Source organism: Drosophila eugracilis, unplaced genomic scaffold (genome assembly GCF_018153835.1).
Source record: "Drosophila eugracilis isolate 14026-0451.02 unplaced genomic scaffold, ASM1815383v1 contig_1781, whole genome shotgun sequence".
Classification (NCBI taxonomy): domain Eukaryota; kingdom Metazoa; phylum Arthropoda; class Insecta; order Diptera; family Drosophilidae; genus Drosophila; species Drosophila eugracilis.
The window spans coordinates 602,248-622,065 of record NW_024572623.1 but is presented as its reverse complement, the minus strand read 5'-3'; the positions used below and the strand labels follow the sequence as shown (position 1 = coordinate 622,065).

Below are 19,818 nucleotides of genomic sequence, written 5' to 3'. Positions count from 1 at the left end.
TTTTAGTACGAAAGGTTCTCAAGAGTAAGGCTTACAGTACAATCAAAAATTTTTACTTACTTGTTAAAGAAACCAATCTTAAACTCTGTTAAGTTTCATTCTGATAATGACTACCCACTTACATAACGCATACGCACCGTTGCCAAGTTGATAAGCTCGACAGCCAGCCAGCAAAGTAAAACAAACAGAAATCCCTCGACTTTTTCGTTCGTTACATAAATAAAAGAGTGAGTTGCATCTCACCTACCGAGTCGCAGCGATACATATGTTTGTTTGCCTCAAAGCATCGAGGGGATTAAGTTAAGTGGAAGAAATTACACCAAAGAGGATACACTTACTCCTACCCAGGATGCCTTTGGCCTGGCCCTGGCCTTCCCCCGGGAGAAATGGCTTACAGTTCGTTTAGTTTTGGCTGCTAATGTCGTGGGGATTAAGTTCGAATCAAAGCAATGTACTGTGACTCCGTAAAATGCAGCAGCGAGAGAAAAAGAAAGGAGAGGAGAAATACTAAACCTAAAGAAGTGCCTTAAAAAATAATTAAACAATTAAGTTTAGCGAGAGCACCATAATAAAACTATTAACTGCCGGCGAATGCATTTAAATTGCTTGCTTAGCGAGGAGAGGAAAGTGCGGGGCAGTGCGCTGCTGCTGCGGATCCAATAACCATCAATGTCTGGCGAATGTCTGAGAGATGCCTTTGAAATTTGCTTTTCATATAAAAATAATTGTTATGCCCGAGAATAAAATTTAAACTGGAGGACGACAAGCTGGAATAAAAAAAAAAAGGGAAAGGAGCCTCGCGGCGGGATGCAGTTCAATAAACTGCGAAAAAGGAAGGCAAAGGAATGCTTCGAGGCGCTCGTTTGGTAGAAAAATGAAATTGGAAATTGCATTTGTTTTTGTTTTTGGCTTTTGCCTTGTTTGTACATAAAGCCCTCATCTTCAGCCTGGCCAATCGAAGAAAGCCATTATGCCATAGCACATTGAACGCACGATAAATAACCCAAGCAGAGACCCAAAGTCCAGTCAGTCTGTGGCAACCAAGAACCGAGAACCGAGAACTAAGAGGGCCAAATACAATTTATTTGCAAATTGATATTTAAAGGTCAGAGGGATGCTAGCCGGCCAAGAGCAGCTTAGGGCCATCAAGAGCATTTGGCTAATGGCAAATGCAAAAGATGCAAAAATATATTTTATAGAGAGAAGGCGGAGAAATTAAAATGCTTTCTGAGAGAAAGCTGCTTGTCAGTGAAAGGAAAATTCTTGCTTATGACAGGGGGACATCAAGAACTTGGCACAGGACATGGCCAAGAGTTTGGGGGCAAAAGAAAGTTTCTTGAACTTGCAGCTTATCAAAAAAAACATTTCGACTGAGCCGCCTAATGAAGTTATAACCCAGACAAAACCTGACTAGATATGCAAAGCTCTTTCCTTCCTTCCTTCCTTCCTTTTTTTTTTTGTGTTTACTTTTTTATTTTGCAATTGTGTCGCGCATTTGAATTAAGTGCAAATGACATGAGATTTTGTAGGGAAAACAATGCGAATAGCAGCTGCCTCTTAGGAGTTGCAACCCCTCGACAAGCTTTTAAGCCACTTCACAGTTGTACAACAGAGTGCAGTTCCCCATGCCGCCGCCGCCCTCGACTTTTCTTTTCCCTTTGACTTGGCACTCCTTTTGCTTGTTTTTCTTTCCCCACGTTCCGGTGCAGTTTTCATTGTCTGGCTGGGTACTTTTTGAATTTATTGAAATGTTTGTTTGTCTGCCATGTTTTGCTGTACAGAGAGAGGAAATCTGTGTTGGAAAGTGATTGATATTTGTTGATTAATAAAGAAGAAGAAGCTTAAAGAAGCCAAAGAATATCTGAAATTCTTGTCATAAGATTAAAAATATATCTAAGATACTTTCAATTAATAAGTTTTAGTTCCTTTTCCCTGTGTAGTTGTTGCCTGGTTTGCCTGCATTGTTGCTGCTGCTTCCACCGCCCTCTAATTCTGTCCTCGATCCTTTCCCAGCTGCGCCTGGCTGTATGCTATGCTTTCTGTTGTTGTCGCAAAATATTATTACTCCATTTCATTTATAAAAGTGCTGCTGCTGCCCCATCCCCCCGAATGTTGCCACTGCAATTCCATTTCATTGTCAGTGTCTTGTGTTTTGTATTTTGTGTTCTGAGTTCTGGGTTCTAGGTTCTAGGTTCTGGGTTCTGGGTGGGTTTTCCTCTTGCTGGGCCAAGAGAAGTTGTTGGTGGCATTGTTGGTGGCTTGTCATTGGCTTTAACTCCTAATCCGCAGGTCACATCTGGGCCATTGATCAAAGTGTCTTGCTGAGGAGACAGCAAACTTATTCCGCTGCTTAAATTAAGCACCTAGCACCACGCCCACTATGGCAAACAGCCGTCAGCCCCACAGCCCACGAGGAGCATGACTGCTGTCAGTTTTCCCGATGACAATTTTCAAATTTATTCTGCCATTTCTTTTGTCTCTGCGGCGAAAAACGCCTACGGTTCAGCAGCTATGCGATTTGAGGGGGAAAACCATTTAAAAGGCAGACAATTTTTCAATTTCCACACACACACACACACTCCTTTGACAATTGAGAATAAACAGTTTTTCCGGGTTAATAAAATAGTTTTTCCTAGCAGCAGTTACACGCCCACACCGACTAATGAGGAATTTTCCTGCTCTTTAAGAAGCTCATGGAGGAAAAGGTAACTAAAGAAGGAGAGAGGGAGGCTCACATGTTTGCCTTCTGTCTGCACAAACACGCTGGGAAAACTCACAAAGGCGAATTGGAATATTAAACACTTTTATTAACTTTTGCATAAAGCTTAAAGAAGCCAAGAAAAAAGAAGAAGAAAGAGGGGGGAAAACCAACATGGGAGGAGGCAGGAGTGAAATATTTATGGCTGGCATTTTTAATGGATTAACCAGCAGTAGTGGCAGCTCTCCAGTAGAGGACTTCCGCCAGCACTTAGGCCAAGGAATGCCATTTAATTTAATGTGTTTATGAAAAGCCCAGCACTTTGAACCCAAACCCAATTCCAAACCAGAAACAGCTACAAAATCGAAGTCGAAACCAATTGAATTGTAGTTTCTGGTTGGCCATTGTTTTGGATCTTTTGGGGTGTGGCAAGAAAACCTTTTTGATTTGTGGCACTAGCGAGTTTGGGTGTCGGGAGGAAGTGCTGCCTGGCCTGATTTATGCGTCCAATGTCCAGAGGAAGTGACAACTCAATGGCTTCATTAGTGTCCTCCGATAGAGTCCTGGACAAGACCTTCACTTCGAGGAGTGTCGGGAGTTTATTGCACTTCGACTTTTGACTTTTCTTCTTAGGGCCATGAAAAGTTGTTGGCTTTCTTCAGCTATAATCTCAAATTCAGAAATAATATTTTCATGCTTATAATTTGTTCAAGTTCCACACTGCGGTTTTCCCAAAAACTTTCCACACGCGACTCTCATAAATTATGAAGAGGAGAGGTTGGAGCCCGCAATCCTTTGGCCCCGCCTGAGTTCATTCTCTGTTTTTGGCCAACGACCGTCATCTCAGAAGAACTCAACTGCTGGCAGAGATGAAATTAGCAAATCGTCACGTAGCTGGTTGGGAAATGGGAAATATTTATGGCTACAACAGAGAGGAAAATCAGGGAAATATTGGTTAATATTGGCCCTTCTCTCTAGTAAGCTTCTGACTTAAAGCCTTTATACTTCCTATTACTAATAATATATAATATTTGATAAAAATAGGAAGAACTATAAGTCATTTCCCGCAGTGTAAGAAAATCCTTAAGAAAAACTGCGAATGGCAGGCCAACGTTTTGATGGAATGTGCGATACATGTGCGTCTGCATCCTTTTTATTCCACTTTTTTGGCCATATTCAAGGCGATAGAGGAGAGCAGATTATTGCTGCAGTTGCTCCTGCTATCTGGGTTATTGTTATTGTCCGTAATCCCAGACGAGCACCACTCACCCACAGATACATGCATTCTCCTTGAGCAATCAACTTAATTGCTTTAGCAACTCACCCCCCCGAGATTTTCCGCCGCTTGCGAGAGGAGTTTTCTTTTGTTTAATGAGTGAAAATTGTGCCTCGCTTGTATCGCTTACGCAGGGAATTTTCCCGCCCCTTTCCATTTCCACTTTTCGGCAGGCAAACATTCATTAATCGAATCCGTTGTTCTGCAACAATGTTGGGAGTTGATTTTATTGTTGCCAAGATTTATGAGCTCTCCGGCCTGGCCCCCAAGAAGTTGGCAAACAAACATTGCAATGTGGGCCCCGTGCAAATATTAATTTGTTGATTATTTAGCTTGAGTAGGGAGTGGGGGGCGGGGCGGTGAGTGTCAACTCCCTTGAAGAAGAGAACAAAAGTTCTGTGCAAATATTGGCAAGAGTTTAAGCGCTTTGCCCCCTTCCAGCTCTCTCTCTCTCTCTTTGGGCCATATTAAAAGTGCATTAAACCTGTCCCAGAAAGACATTCCTCGGCCCTGCAATTGATTGGTTCTACGTGTCCTTTGCCTTAATTCCGAAGCATTCCAATGTCATTCCACTAAATTATTCAACCTGGCTATAACCCACTCTTCAGTTTGGTATATATATATATCCATGTCTGAGTGCTGTTATTCCGTCTGGTCAGGTGCCAGACCTCGGACCTCAGACCTCGGACCTCGGACCATCGTCAATTACCCAAACAGAGTCACAAATATTCCCTCATCAATGGGTTAGTTGGCTCTGATTGGCGATGGCTCAAACTATTCCCACCTTAGCCATATTTCGTAGATCCTTTCAACACCTTTTGCCTTTTTGACGGCTTTATTACCAGCTGGTTGAGGAGTGGAAGTGTGGGTCCATCTGCCGGCTCGCCATATTGATTATCGATTTGGGAATTGGCCTGGACTAGCTGACTGGCTGACTGGCTGACTTAACTTGGCTCTATATACACCAGCAGCCAGCACCTGGCTAGCTAGCTGTGTGTTTTGTGTGCATTCAATTTGGGCAACGTGTTAGCCACTTTGGCTTAGACAACACGAGGAGAGTCGCCCGCTCTGTTTTCCCTGGCACGTTTGGATTTTATGGTTCATTTGTTGGCGCTTAGACGCTGGCTGGTTGCTTCGTTTAGTCCCTCGGCAGACATATATTGGCAATGTTCATTGGCTCATTGGACACCACCTTCCAGTTGGTGGCGCTGGGAACAGTGGTCTAGGGTAAACGAACTTTCTATAATTTGGATATTGCGTTTTGTGGGGAAAATTGAATTATTATTAAAAACTTAAGCTATATTCCAATCCCATTTTCCAGTCACTTTTACTATCTTTTCTACTCTGTTTCATCAATCCAAACTCATTACCTTTATTCTGTTAAATTTACTTCCAGATCGAGGACGAGGGCAACCACGGCAACGATGAGACGCGCCTCTTCATCCTCTCCTCGTTGGCTCAATCCCAGATGAGCCGGGTGGCCTGCATTCTGTGCGAGGAGCCGCTGCTGGTCTTCGATCGTTATCCCCTGGTCGATGGCTCCTTCTTCCTGAGTCCCAAGCAGCATTCCAGCGGCTGCATCGAGGTGAGTAACGTAGATAGCTATCCATCTTTAGTTTAAAATTTCTCTCTGTGTACTCATCATTTATTAAACGTCAAATGTGGCATGGCACATGGCTCTTGCACACCCACGACCACGCAGCTTTCACTCGCCCACGTGCCCCCGAGAACTTTCAGCTGCAATTAGCGGGCGAACTACTCCAGAGGTACCTCCACTTCGAGTCGCCTCCGACCGTTTGCCACTCCCATTACCATCCTTCTGCCGTTTTTCTGGGGACAGACAGACCCCGCAATTTATGACCCATTTAAGTCAGCGTAATTACGCCAGCGCCCAAAGAAGAGGGCGGGGAAAAACTGCAGCTTGCAGTTTGCAGTTTGCATTTCACATTCTGGTTGGAGAGGAACTGCACGCACGACCTACGCCTCCATGGGCTTTACATTTTCCCTGGTTACCCTACCCTGCTTTCATGGCTTTCCCTAGCTGTGCCTGTCAGTCTCGCTGTTGGCCTCTCCTCTGCCCCCTCAACTTCTGGGGCTTTAAATTAAGCCTGGATTTATAATTCATTGCCAGCTGCCGCTGCAGCAATTGGAATTGGCTCCTTTGTATGTGGCTGCCAGCTCTCCCTCCTCTCCCTTGACTTTGACTCTGGCTCTGGGGTCTTCTGTTCGTGGGCGGCGGCAGCCATCTCCTGGCCAAGTTTATGCATTTTGCATTTTATTTGAAATTATTATGTCGCGTCGCAATGGCAGTTCTGCTGCTCTACTCCCCGCCCTACCCTCCGCTTTCTTGGCCTTTTGTCAGGCATGCAAGAATGCGCTTTGGGTCCCTGGGAAAGCCCCGCGCTTCCTCGCCCTTTGACAAAAGCGGAAAGTTGATACCCTAACAAAGGCAGCCGTTTGCCAACTGGCGGTTTATTTGCCTGCCTTTGAAAGGGTATTTGGAAAAGGAAAGAATGCATAGAAATCCTTTGTAGGTTTGTTAGTATAGAAAACTGTGTAAAAAAGGATCTTTGGCAGGCTGTTTGCCTACGTTTTAAGGGATTACTCATTATTTTCTTGGGGTCTTTAAGAGGCTGAACCATAAACTAGCTGAAAACTCTTAAAAATCAAGATTATATAACCATATTTGAACTTTATTAGCCAAACAATATCCATTTATAACCCTTCTGCAAGCCCAAACTTACCCACAGAGAGTATCCAGGGGCTTGGGAGTCGCCCTTGCCATTCATTCTTTTTCCTGCCATAATTTCTCATTGTTGGCGTGTCTGGGGCCTGGTGGTGGCCCTGGCCCCTGGGCTCCTGTTTGAATTATGCGGCTGGTGCCGCCTGCCCCTTTTTGTCCTTTTGTCTGCACCTTTTTTCACCGCTTCCGCTCTCTCACACCCCTGACTTCATCCTCTTTCCTTTCTTTTTCCAGGTTAAATACGAGGGACGCACTCTCTACTTGACCTGTGTCTGCATGAGCTGCTTGGACGGTACCTCCAGCAGCCGCGTCATCAACTGCAGGTGAGCATCATCATCAAAGGGGCAATGTGGTTGCAAGTTATGAATTTCTAAAATGATAATTTTTCGCTTTCTGCTCCGTTTGCAGATTCTGCAAGGAGCCCTGGGATGGCTCCAGCCTGGTCCTGGGCACCATGTACGCCTACGACATCTTTGCGGCCATGCCCTGCTGCTCCGAGAGGTTCAAGGTGAGTTTTTAGCTTAATAATTTTGATATTAAATCAGTTTAAGAATGTATTTTACGGATAATCCTATATAACTTGCATGAAAATCTTTGTAATGTTCCCCATTTTCCGTTTCCTTTTTTACCTTTACAGTGCAATAACTGCTTCAAGATGCTGATGCATCCGCAGCAAAGGCTGAGCTTCTACAGTGACTACTCGCACGGGGTGACCTGTCCGTATTGCAACACCCAGGACACGCACTTCGTCAAGCCTTTGAGCTTCTGCTACGCCAAGAGCCCGGCGACACGGCTGCCGACGCTCGCATAACATGAGGCCCCGTTGGAGTCGCCCGTGGGAACAGGTGCCACCGCCACTCAGGTGCCAAATGCCCAGGGCGCTCCAACGGCCTCCGGCTGCAGCAACTCCATCACGCAGAAGCAGCCACCGAAGCAGCCCCTCTACAATGCCGCCATCGATTACTCGGCACCGCTGCAGCAGCAAATTAATCCGGACTTGATTGGGGCTCATCCGCATGCCCAGCAGCATCAGCAGCAGGTGCGACAGCAGCAGCAACCACAACAACAGCAGCAACAGCAACAGCAGCAGCAGCAGATACAACAGAAACAGTCACAACAACAGCAGCAGCAGCAGCAGCAACATCAGCCTGCGGTCAGCTCTTTTCAGAGGGCCAACTTCCCAGAGCAGCCACATAAAACCATGAACATGATGGACATGGCAGATGTGATGAGCAAATACCAGCAGCAGCAGAAACAGCAGCAGCAGCAGCAGCAACAGCAACAGCGCCAGCAGCCACAGCAGCAACATGCAACACAGAAAGGACTCGAGGGCCTCCTATTAACCAACACAAACAGCAACAGCAACAGCAACAACAACAGCAGCAGCAGCAGCAGCAGTATTAGTAACTTAATCATTAGCCATAATTCAGCCAGCAATCCAGGCAGCAAAATGCAACCCACTTGGGGCCAAAGCGATGCCATCTCGGCGTTGTGGGGCTGCTCCAGCAGCAGCAGCGGTTGCTCCTCGGGCAGCGGTTCGCAGCCCTCGCTGAGCCCGACGGCCAGCAGTCATGGCAACGATAGCTCCAAGATGATGTTGTGGGCGGCACAGAGTTCGCCACAGAATGCTGCAACACTCAGGGATGGATTCAAGGAGTTGCAACAGCAACAGCAGCAGCAGCAGGTGCAACAGCAACTGCCACATGCAGCCTCGCCCACAGCCTCGTTGACCAGTTCCAGTTCCTCGTCGAACGGCTGGAGTGGCTCGCACTATGGCAAGCCCAATATCTGGGAACTGCCAGGATCCGCAGGCCAAAGGACACCGGCCAGCAGCCACGACATCTTCACCGATCTCCTGTGCAACCTGAGCATCAGCCAGGACAACACCAGCAGCCAGCAGGCCAAAGCCGATGCCTCCGACGTCAGCTCGAACTCGTCCTCGTCAGCAGGGGAACTCCTGGAAGCGGCCAACATCTGGAGATTCCCCGAGTACGCCAGCCAGCTGTACAACGAGGAGCCTACCGGCGGGGCAGCTGCCTGCATGCAGCTCTTCAACGACTATCTCAACATGAACTAAGGACCAGGAGGAGGACCCACCCGCAGCCTGCACCATTTGTTACTCTAGCTAAATTGAAAAAACAAAAGGGAAAAGTTAAAAGAGAGTAAGCAGGAAGGAGGAGAAAGTCGGACCGAAAGTTTTAGTTTTTAAAATCATTTGATTTTTTATATCAATCACACACACACACACACAAGCACATCTAAAACCGAGAGAAAACAATGCAAACTAAAAACAATTTCTTGTTATTTTTGTTGAGTTTTTTTTAGTTCTTTGTTTTTACACACCTACCTAAACGAAAGCAAAAGCAATTTTTAGTTTTATTTTTTAAAGCAAATTTTTTTATACATTTTACCAAAAAAAAAAACAAAAACGAAATGTAAAACACAAAAAAAAAAAGAGGGAGAAAGAAGGAGGAGAAAGAGAAGTAACATTTACATCACGAAGAAAGGGAAAAGTTTTATTTAGCAAAAATTGAAGGCAGGGCATTAAATTGTTTAAACAAATCATGATAATTGCTGTGCTGCTCAATAATACAAAAACAAAAATGAAAACAAAAACAAAATGAAAAGCAAAAGAGAAGAAGAAGAAGAAGGATAATAAGAGTAGAGTAGGAGAGTGTAAGCGAGCGTAAGAGAGCGTATGAGTGCGTAAGAGAGCGTAAGAGAAGCGCAGAGTAGGGGAGAACATGAAACATTTGCTACAATTTATGAAACCTAAAATTACAAACCTAAATTTAAAACAAAAACAACAACCTAATCGATAAGTTGCACATCTTTACCTAAGCGATTGGTAATTATTCCTAGTTTTAGTAAGCGGAACGAGAACCTCTAGAACCGATTAAGTTTCCAACACTCTCTCTCTCTCCAGTTCAGTTAGGTCCTTAAAGCAAAACCCAAACCACCCACCCACCCACTCACACACACATAGCAGCCAGGGGCGGCACATGCAACAAGAGTTCGACCCTTCTTTCAGGAGTACTTCAAGCAGCCCATCCCCACCCACGCTCCCCCTAAACTCTTAGTTAAGTCCTTGAAAAACAAAAAGAAAAAAAAAACCAAAATATAATACAACTACTTTCGGCGCAGCGTGATCATTAATTAGTAAGTTTAAGGTTAGGTTTAGCGATCTTCTTGTATATGTCTAGGGTTCTCCTCTTTGTCTTAACTAGCAGAGCAGCCGTATGTGATGGATCTCTAAAGGTAGAGTGAGGAGGCCGCAGTGGAAGCTAACTCACCTGCAGGCACTCACTATCGATAGGTTTAGTAGGGTTAAGGACGATTTTTCTAAATTTTAAATATGGTATGCAAGCAAACATCCAACAATTTATAGAGCGGTTCAATGTTTCCTGTTTTGTGTTTATTCCGTGCTAAGAAAAGTCACCAAAACTTGGGGGGAAAAGTCCTTCTCCTTATCCTCTCTTTACCCAACTCGAATGTGAAATTTTAATCAAATTAAAAGAAAAACCCAATTGATATGCCACCCCCTCCATCTGTCAAAGATAGTTTAGGAAACTCCATCACCCAAACCTGTGATCGATTTTTCACACCTCCAAATCCTAGTTTCCCCTTTCCCTGTTTAGTTTCTTTTCTTCAGAACACCCTGTGAAAATTTGAATAAAATTGAAATTAAAACCCTCTTGATATGACCCCAACTGTGAAAGGACTTTAGGTAACCTAAAGCTTATAAAAACCACTTTCCCTTTCTGTGAAAATTTTGATGAAATTGAAAGTAAAACCCTTTTGATATTGCCCCATCTGTGAGAGTCTTAAATTTTCGGTTATTTCTCTTTTCCATTTTCAAACTCTGTGAAATTTTTAATGAAATTAAAAACAAAACCCAACTGATATTAACCCTTCTGTGAGTAGAAGTTTAGGCCAGCTAAACCTTAAACCAGATCAGCAGAAACTGTGTTAGATTTTTCCTCTTCGGTTCTTATACTTTTCCATTTTCAAATTGTGAGAAATTTTAATGAAATTAAAAGTAAAACCCTTTTGATATTCCCCCTCTGTGAGAAAGTGTTTAGGCAGCCTAAACCCAAAAACCGATCAGCAGGAACTGTGTTATATAACGCCCCCTTTCCCCCTTAAACCTTCGTGTTCGATACGAACCTTAAAACGTAGACCCCGTAAGTTTCGTCAAATCATCTGTGAACGGAGTGTCGTGACTTCGCCAAAAGGTTTTCCCCTCCGGAAAAACAGATATTGGTGGGAAGACTCGGCACTTCTTGGAAAACCTTCACTGTGAGTGTTCGTAAGGAACGAAATTTTTATGAAAAATTCTAAAACCCCACGAAATTGTGACTAGGCCAGGCCCCATCTAATCCCTTGTGAAATTGAGTTGAAAACAAACATTTTCAGAAAATGTCTAAACCACCACCCCAGCACCAAAATTGCCTCCCCCAAAGACAGCCAAACTGTGACGACCCGAGATTTGCTCAAACCCCTGTGAAAAGCCCTTGCAAAGGATGAAGATTTTTGAGAAAAAATTAAAAACCCCGAAAAGGTGATATTCTCTGTTTTTCATTTTTGATTATTTTGAAAAGTTTTCAGAAAAGTGATAATCTGTAATCCTGTGTTTCGATCAAGGCATTGCCTGGAATTTTTTCAAAAAGAATTCAAAACCCTTCTCAAATATCTGTGAGTTCCCCCCTCCCTGAAAGCCAACCCTATGAACCCCTTTTAACCCCCTTTTTGGTGACTTTTGGTGAGGGATCTGCTTGAAATGCGTAAACCTGGGGATCAGGAAAGGGATCTTAGCCTTGCATGTGCTGCAGTTTTTTTTTCCAGTAATCACAAATCGAAGGCCTCCTTTTGGGCATTTAGCATTGCCGCCATTTACATACCAAATAATACACGTTAATTAACGACATAAACATTTTTTTCAGAACGCATGAAGGGACAAACTGAGTGATAGTAAATTTTTTTGTATACAAAAGCTACGGCAACGAGACGTCATCGTCATGCCTACTTATATAGAACTACCGTTAAGTTTAATAAGTACATACCCTATAAAGCCTAACCTTTAAACCTAAAAACCTAAAACCTAAAACCTAAAAATCTAAATTGATAGAAACGACACTTTTTGGCATTTACTTGAGAGGATTATATATAAGTTTGGCACAGTTTATATATAATTTTCGTCTAAATTTAAGGTTTTAATCTAATCTAATACGTGTACGCGCAGGAGGAAGGAGAGGAAGTGAACTTATTTATAGGCAAAACAAAACCCACACGAACACACACACACAGAGAGATACAGCATATAGTTATATAGATATTTAATTGGAGTAACCTTTAGCCCTTCACTACACTACACTACATACACTACACTACACTACAAATTATATATTGGTAATAAGTTCTATGCAAGCTAAAGCAGCACCCGCACCACCAACTACTACGTAAGTCAGCCCGTGTTTTAGTTTGATTCAGTGTTTGTTTTAGTTAAATGTGCTAGGACGAAGCCTCGATCGCGTCCAGTCGATGGAAATGATAAAGTAAAAACCACAAACTTATGCCCACCTCAGCCACCAAGAAGAATCGCATATATAGAGAGCAACCCCTAAAAACAGAAATAGTCAGACTTCCGATCGATCACAACAAACTAACAAATGAATAAAACTTAGTAGGAGTCTTTAAGTAAGAGCAAGCAAGAGAGATGGCGTTTGAGCGAGAGAGTAAAACACATTAAAATGTAATTTATATTACCTCCTTAGCAAAAATCAATAACAAATAACGAAATAACAAATAACAAATAACGAATAACGAAATAACAATTAACAATGTTTTCTAAATGCATATTAAACTATGATAAATCAAGGCAAAGTAAAGCGAAAAACAAAACATGTACGTTTAAATCAAGTAATCAATTTATAAACAATTAAAAGCAGTTTTTGTTTAGTTCATAATTTGTACTCAAGAAGCGAGAAGCACTTATTATATTTTTATGTTAAACAAATGAAATATTTGCGCGCCTCCCTTACCTCCCCCATGATTTCAACTTTCTTCAGTTTATGGAACCTGCCAAAACCCGTGTAGAACCCAAAAAAGCAGCAGCAAAATGTTTAAACTTTAACCGAAATTCTTAAAAACCAATTTTTGATGGCTCCCTCCGAGCTCTCTCAGATCATCTGATGACGAAATGTACAAATTGGTGAAGTTTAGGCACTTTCAACCGCGATTCAACCTCTGATTTTCCCCCCCTTTAAGGCCAAGGCAATATGGCGCAGCAGATATTTCCCAAATTATAATCCTGATCCCCCACTTTGTAACCCCAATTCCCCAATCCTTATCCTATGTACCAAATTTATAGATTGATTTTATTTTGCCACCCCCGAATGTAATTTTTGTTTAATTTTACAATACACACTTAGCACACTTTTGTTTATGCCTAATTCGTAATGTGTAATATATGTATACTTTGTACCTTTTTATGTTATATACACAAGACCCTAAGGAACCTCCCCCCGAAAAGGAATCAATCCCTCGCCCAGTGTTTAATCCCCCCTACGCTCCTCCTCTCCTACACATTTTGGCAATTCAACTTGAATGTCTACTTTTAATGTAATTTAGTTGAATATTTTAGTTGATTTTTATTATTATTATTCGTACTCCATGCTCCCCGTGTGGAAAACTAAATAAATTTAATTCTATATCAATAAAAAAAAAAAAAAAAAAAAAAAAAAAGGACAAAAATTACATTACTTTCTGCTATTATTATTACTACAATTAATATTGAATTTTTGTTGAATTTTCAAATGATTAAATGAAATATTTTTAATAATTTCCATTTGGTTTTATTTCAACCCAACCCCCTTGTGTTTTTCGTTCTCTTTTTTTTCGGTTGCAACTGCATTGATAAAGCCCATAAAAATGGGAGATAAACAAAAAACTAAATGCCGGACGAGAAACTGCCGACTAGAAGGAGCAGGAACCTTTACCGAAATGTATTGCTTAGTATCTGGTGGGGAACTACCTAGAACTGCCTATCCAGTTTCCTTCGATCGCGACTTAGTTTAGCAGCTACCTCAGTTTAGTCACAACGCTAGAGTCTTAGTTACACAAGTACATATTATATATACTTTACTCGACGTAGGAACATGTTAATCGCAGCTTTTAAAACAGATAGCTTAGATTGTACGCGAAGAAGTACGATTTGATTAGAGCCCCAAATTTTGGATTATATAACCCTAAACTCCCAGTCCCCCTTAGCTTTCCGTTGTTCTTTAGCCAACTTGCTTACTGAGTTACCTGCGTCCCCTGATGCACTAAATCAATTTCTTAGTTGAATTTTGAGTTGAAAGCGCAGAGAAAGCTGAGCTGAGCAGATGAAAATGTGAGGATTAAGATGAGATGATGGTTGGTCCATGTTGTAGTCGAATTTTTGTTCACGTTTGTTCTCGTTAAGTTGAAGATTTCATGCCAAAGTACAAACCTTAAATCAATTCTTCGTAATTCCTAATTAACCTATTGTAATACCTATCCCAGGTTTCCCCCTCTACTTTCTTTTTTGAATTTGAAAAACCAACCTAAGTTCGCTTGAGGTCGCCCACGTCGACCTCGTCCCAAATGGGCTGCACTTTGTTTAGGAACTAAGTTTATTCTATATATATAGTATAGTATATATATATGGTAGCAAGTCAAGAAGATACATATACGATCCCCGAGGAAACTTTAGTTGCATTTTTCGGCATTTTGCACAGGTTTTGCTAGAAACGAATTTGATTTACTTACTATAATTCGTATCTTTGCTATTGTATTGGAATTATCCCTAGAGTTATATATAGGATTTAAGAAGCAGCAGCAGAGAGTGCGAGCAGTAGAGAACCGATGTGTGACGAACCGCTGGTTAAGTGGACCAACAGTCGGTTGATCTTTGATCTTTGATCTTTGGGTCCCTGCAGATCCATTATTACTAGGCGTAGGTGACCACCACCTACTGGTGGATGACCTACCGAAAACTGGAGTGTTGAGCAAGCAATACGAGCGAAGGCCCAAAAAAGGCAGCCAATCTGCGGAAACTGCAAGAGCCCCAACTCGCCGCCTCTGGGCTTTTTGATTTAGCTAATAGATTATATAGTAGGAAACACTACCACACACACACACACACACACACTACACTATATCTACATGAATATATAGATTATATATCTTTTTTGAGGCGCACTCGTGCTGATGTGGAGTATGAATTGTCGAACAATCGTTGCCATTTATTTCGCTATAAGTCACCAGTCCAAGTCGTGTCTATGTGTTGTACTTAGGTTTTAGCCGTGCCCACAGTTCGTTTTTAACTTATAACCCTCGATGTTGTGTTTTGTTCTCTGTAGGATCATGTATTACCCTAGACTAGAACCATAGTATATAGCTTAAGCTTGATAGTGATAAGAGAGGAGCGATAAGCGATAAGCGATAGCCGATAACCGAAGGACTGATCCTGTGCGCGTGTGTGTCGATATTTGAAATTGTGATCCAAGACTGACTGACTGAAAAACAAACTCCAAGCAAGCAAGCAAACAAGATGAATAATGCATAAGTACTATATAGAACATCCAGGCAATTCAGGTATGCGAACTAATCAAGAATTCAAGGACTTCCAGCGAACACAGAGACTAACTACGAAGCAACAAAAGCAAACAGAACTTTCTACCTCATTGTTGAAACGTTTGTAGCCGAGTGTGTGGCTCTTTAGCACCCGACAATACCTCAGATGCAGAACCAAAAACAAAAAAAATCTAACATCGATAGTCAATGATCGATAACTGATGATAGAACTTTGAAGATTGAAAATGGTAAAAGAAGAGAAGAGAAAAGATGAGGATTTAGCAGCAGAGATGAAGGACTTTCAGTGTAAATTTGAATACGTATTACGAGTAGTAATCATTAACTCCATCTCCATGACATATGATATCATCTCCAGTCACGTCAGTCATCACACACACACACACACAAACACTTACTACACACACACACTGAGAGACACACTGCCACAGACTCAGGACCCCATTCGTATCATCGCATTCCATTATCTTAGGGATATACACACATATATAGTAGCTATAGTCACGCGCAAGAAGACAACACCAAAGCAAATCATCAAATCATTCAAATCGAATCATTTAGGTTAAGAGAATGATAACACAGGACAGCCACAAAATAGTTGATAAGCACTACAATTGGCATCATTAACAATCATTTTGCAAGACTTTTTCGTTTGGATTTGCATTTGGATTCACTTGATTTCCGATTGAAAAGAGCTCCCCGATATGTGATATTTAATTGGTAATTGCAAAATCGAAATTGAATTTGAATTTGAATTTGAAATTGAAATTGAGAGATTGAAACGCGAAGGAAACTCAACATCTGTGAGCATTGGCTTAGCACTTAAGTTCGAAAGAGATTAAGGATTATATACTTAGATTCGATAATTCGTAAATTCGGATTCGGAACACCAACTGTGAGCGCATTAAAGATGAACGAGATCTGAAATCAAATGAAATTTAAGAAAATCATATGTGGTATATTTTTTGGCTTGAAATTTGTAAAATTCGCATAGGAATCGAATTCGATCGTCTATTTTGGATATTGTACGAGTACTTCTGTAAGCTTAGGTTTAGTTCTTCTCCCCAAAAAACAAAATCAGACACATGAGTCTGAGCATCACATCTGGTTAGGAAACGTAACAATCATGCACTTTTCGATAACTCATAACTGTGACTGTGAGATTTACACAATCGCCGCCATTCGAGACGAAGATTTCCCTAAGTTAATCAAAATTAACCAAAAGAGACATTTTTGTGGCTGCCTCAAAGAAATCGAAAGTTAATCACACTCGCTAAGTAGAAACGCTTCGGGTCCCCTAAGGACTCACAGGCATAGTACTCTAAGCTCTAGGCTAAGCACGCTTCCCAACTAACCGCATTTTCTGGGGAAAACAGCCCGGAAAATGCGGAGCCATCATTATACTCACTCTCTTAACACACACACACTCACACACACACGAATACAAATTAATGGAATAATTACCTCAGATTAGAATTTTTCTAGTTTAATTCTTACAAATACAAATATACATATAAATGTTAAATGACGAAACAAAAACCAAAACCAAAAGGAAAACTAACGAAAATATTATGAAAAAAATCACTTATACACTCCACAAAAAAAAAACAAAAACTTAAAACCAAAAAAAGTAAAACAAAAAACAAAAAAACGAAAAAGCAAAACGAAACGAGCATTTTTTAATGGCGAGTTATGAGAAATTTTAATAGTAAAATTCAAGAGCAATTTATTATACAAAGGCAAAGAAATATGATGAAAATACCAACTAAATACCTAAGCAAATACCACACATACATCAAAATGCATGCAATCTCAACTAAACTAAACTAAACCAAGTCAAGTAAACTAAACTAAACTAAATTAATGCGAACTTTTAATGTTTCCCCGATTAAAATATTGATATATATATATAAATACTCATATACATATAGACCAAGAACGCTGCCAAAAAATATCGAAGCTGCCACTCCCACAACTCCCACAAAGAATCCAAGAACCCAGCTCAAAAAAAAAAAAAAATACCAAAAAACCGCTAGAAAAGAGAGGAGTACCATATTGTAGGGACTTTATACATGTGTATCTTTTAACGTATATTGATCTTGGCTATTATTATTGCATTATTACGCATTACGCACTGCGAGTATCGTATATCGAGTATGGTATATCGAGTATCGAATATCGAGTATCTATTATATATGGCATATATTGTATATGAAGTTTTCATTGTACTATTTAATAATCTATTGGAGATTGATCCTTGTATGTTTCGTTATAAGTATTTCATACCCACACCTACACACACACACTCACTCACTCATACTCACTCACCTACACACACACACCAACACACACACTGACACTGGCCATCCTGAAGGTCCTTTTTATTTACGGTTGGCGGGACGGGAGTCCTGAAACCGCGGCTGGGCGTGGTTGCGCCTACTCACATAGAAGAATTTCTGCTGCTCAGGTAAAGGCGTTGACCACGCCCCGCCCGGCCCAAGGCCATGCCCATCACCCCCGCCCCCGCTGTCAAGGATCGAAAAAGGGATGTAACGTGCCAAGGATTTTGTGTTAAATTTCGTTTATTTAGTTAAAACTAGTATTCCGTCTCTTTCAAACTTCGAGGCTCAGGAGAAAGCAGAAGAAAGTGAGAAGTAGAGAAGTAGAGAAGAAAGAGAAGCAGAAAGAGAGCGAGAAGGAGTAGAGGAGCCATAGTGGAATTTTGTTTAAGTTTTTTGTTTCGTTTCTATTATTGAAAAGGAAATTTATGCAAATAATAAGATAATAATATTAAACAAAGTACACTTTACCTTATTTAGATGCAATGAAACTTTAATTCCTTGAATTAGTCAAATTTGATTTTGGACCTGAACAAAAACAAAATACAAAAACCACAAAAAAAAGAATACAATTACATGTAAATGGAAAAAGAAATCAAATAAAATACTTGCTAAAAATAGACAAATGTGCCGCAGGACGAGGGATTTGAGAAGGCCCAAAAACCGAAACCAAAACCGATAACTATCGAGAGCATCAAAGTCCCCCGCCTCTGTTCTGGCACTCCTCCATTTTGGGTTTTGCCTGAAAAGCAAATATTTATTGAGTATCTCTTACTAAGCAAAAAGAAAGCGAGCATCCTTTGATTTCCTTGTTGAAAACTAAAGCAAATATACAAAGCGAAGAGCGAGCGGAGAGAAATTACAAAGTAACATTGAACGATACAAAAAACATGAACCTCAGCACTCCTGCATCCTACACAAATGTAACAAAATGCAAAAAGATAACCCTAAACAAATCCTAGCGAATCAAACGAAGAAAGCGAAGAAGGCAGAGAGCGGAGAAAGCGACGTAGAGAGTCAGTTAGAAGCAGAGAAAGCAGTCAGAGAAAGCAGAAAGCAGAAAGCAAAAGCGCCCCTCCCCCTTTTCGAAAGTACAAATTGTTTTTATTGTGAGAGGATCTTTTATCGAAACAAAGTTGAAATGGCAAGCTGATCGATAATTCGATCGATTAGTGCCGATAGGCAGGCAGGGTCTGAGGACCGCACCGCGAATTCTGTTCGATCCATAGTTTCAGCCCAACTTTGCTTCCAAAAAACCAACCGAAAGAAGAAAAAAAACCAAACCAAAAAGCTAACAAAAATATGTAAAATTAATATTAACTCGGAGAAAGCTAACCCGTAGAAGCTTATCGAATATCGTCTATCGATACCAGCAGCAATAATCCCTTTGCCAGCCTCTCTCTAAGCTAACACACACAAACACACATTCATACACAACACTCACATCCTCATCCGCATTCATCTACACTCATCATTGGCATTAAATCATCAAACTAAGAAAAAAAACTAAAAAAAAAGATAATTCTAGACACACTCACACACACACATACAAACAAACATATATCGTACTCCCCACATTTAGCACTTAACACATTCATACATAAATCACTCATGATATGCGTATTTGTCTCTATTTATAATAATAATAATAATAATAAAGTAATAATATACGGAATATGTAACATTTACTATGTACTACCTTACGAATCGATTACACTTCTAATTATATACCTAAAAATATATATATATATTTTGTATAAGCGATCGGCTCGGCTCGATCCAGCAGACTCTCAAAGAACACAAAGAATCTTTCAATAAAGCGCGACCATTGTCGCTTATAATCATCAAGAACCCAAAAGTGTGGCTATTCTTATTCCTGGTTGGAAGGATTTTGTTCATAATTACCTTTGGGGAGCCACCTGTACCATTTATTTTAGTAAGTTAACCCTTTAATTCCCGAAACAAATTGACATTTTATAAATAGAAAGGGCTAATCGATGTCTGGATTGATGTGTGCCAACCGCTAAGTGCCTCCTAGGGCTGAAATCACTCTTGTTTTTGTTGACCTGGGCACAGGGAAGAGAACGGAGTCCATACCCTTATTCGATAATCTCCGCTCAAGTCCAGCTGTGGCAGTTCAATTAGC

General features: G+C 41.1%; 1 protein-coding gene across 1 annotated transcript in view; it reads left to right on the top strand.

The window, feature by feature from the left end:
• Nucleotides 1-9,836, top strand: part of LOC108111335 (headcase protein) — an 80,092-nt gene extending 70,256 nt beyond the window's left edge. Inside the window, 4 exon segments of the mRNA XM_017220756.2 lie at nt 5,371-5,559; nt 6,952-7,040; nt 7,126-7,225; nt 7,355-9,836. Coding sequence (XP_017076245.2) covers nt 5,371-5,559; nt 6,952-7,040; nt 7,126-7,225; nt 7,355-8,794 — 1,818 coding nt within the window. The 3' untranslated portion in view covers nt 8,795-9,836.
• The last annotated feature ends 9,982 nt before the right edge of the window (nt 9,837-19,818 follow it).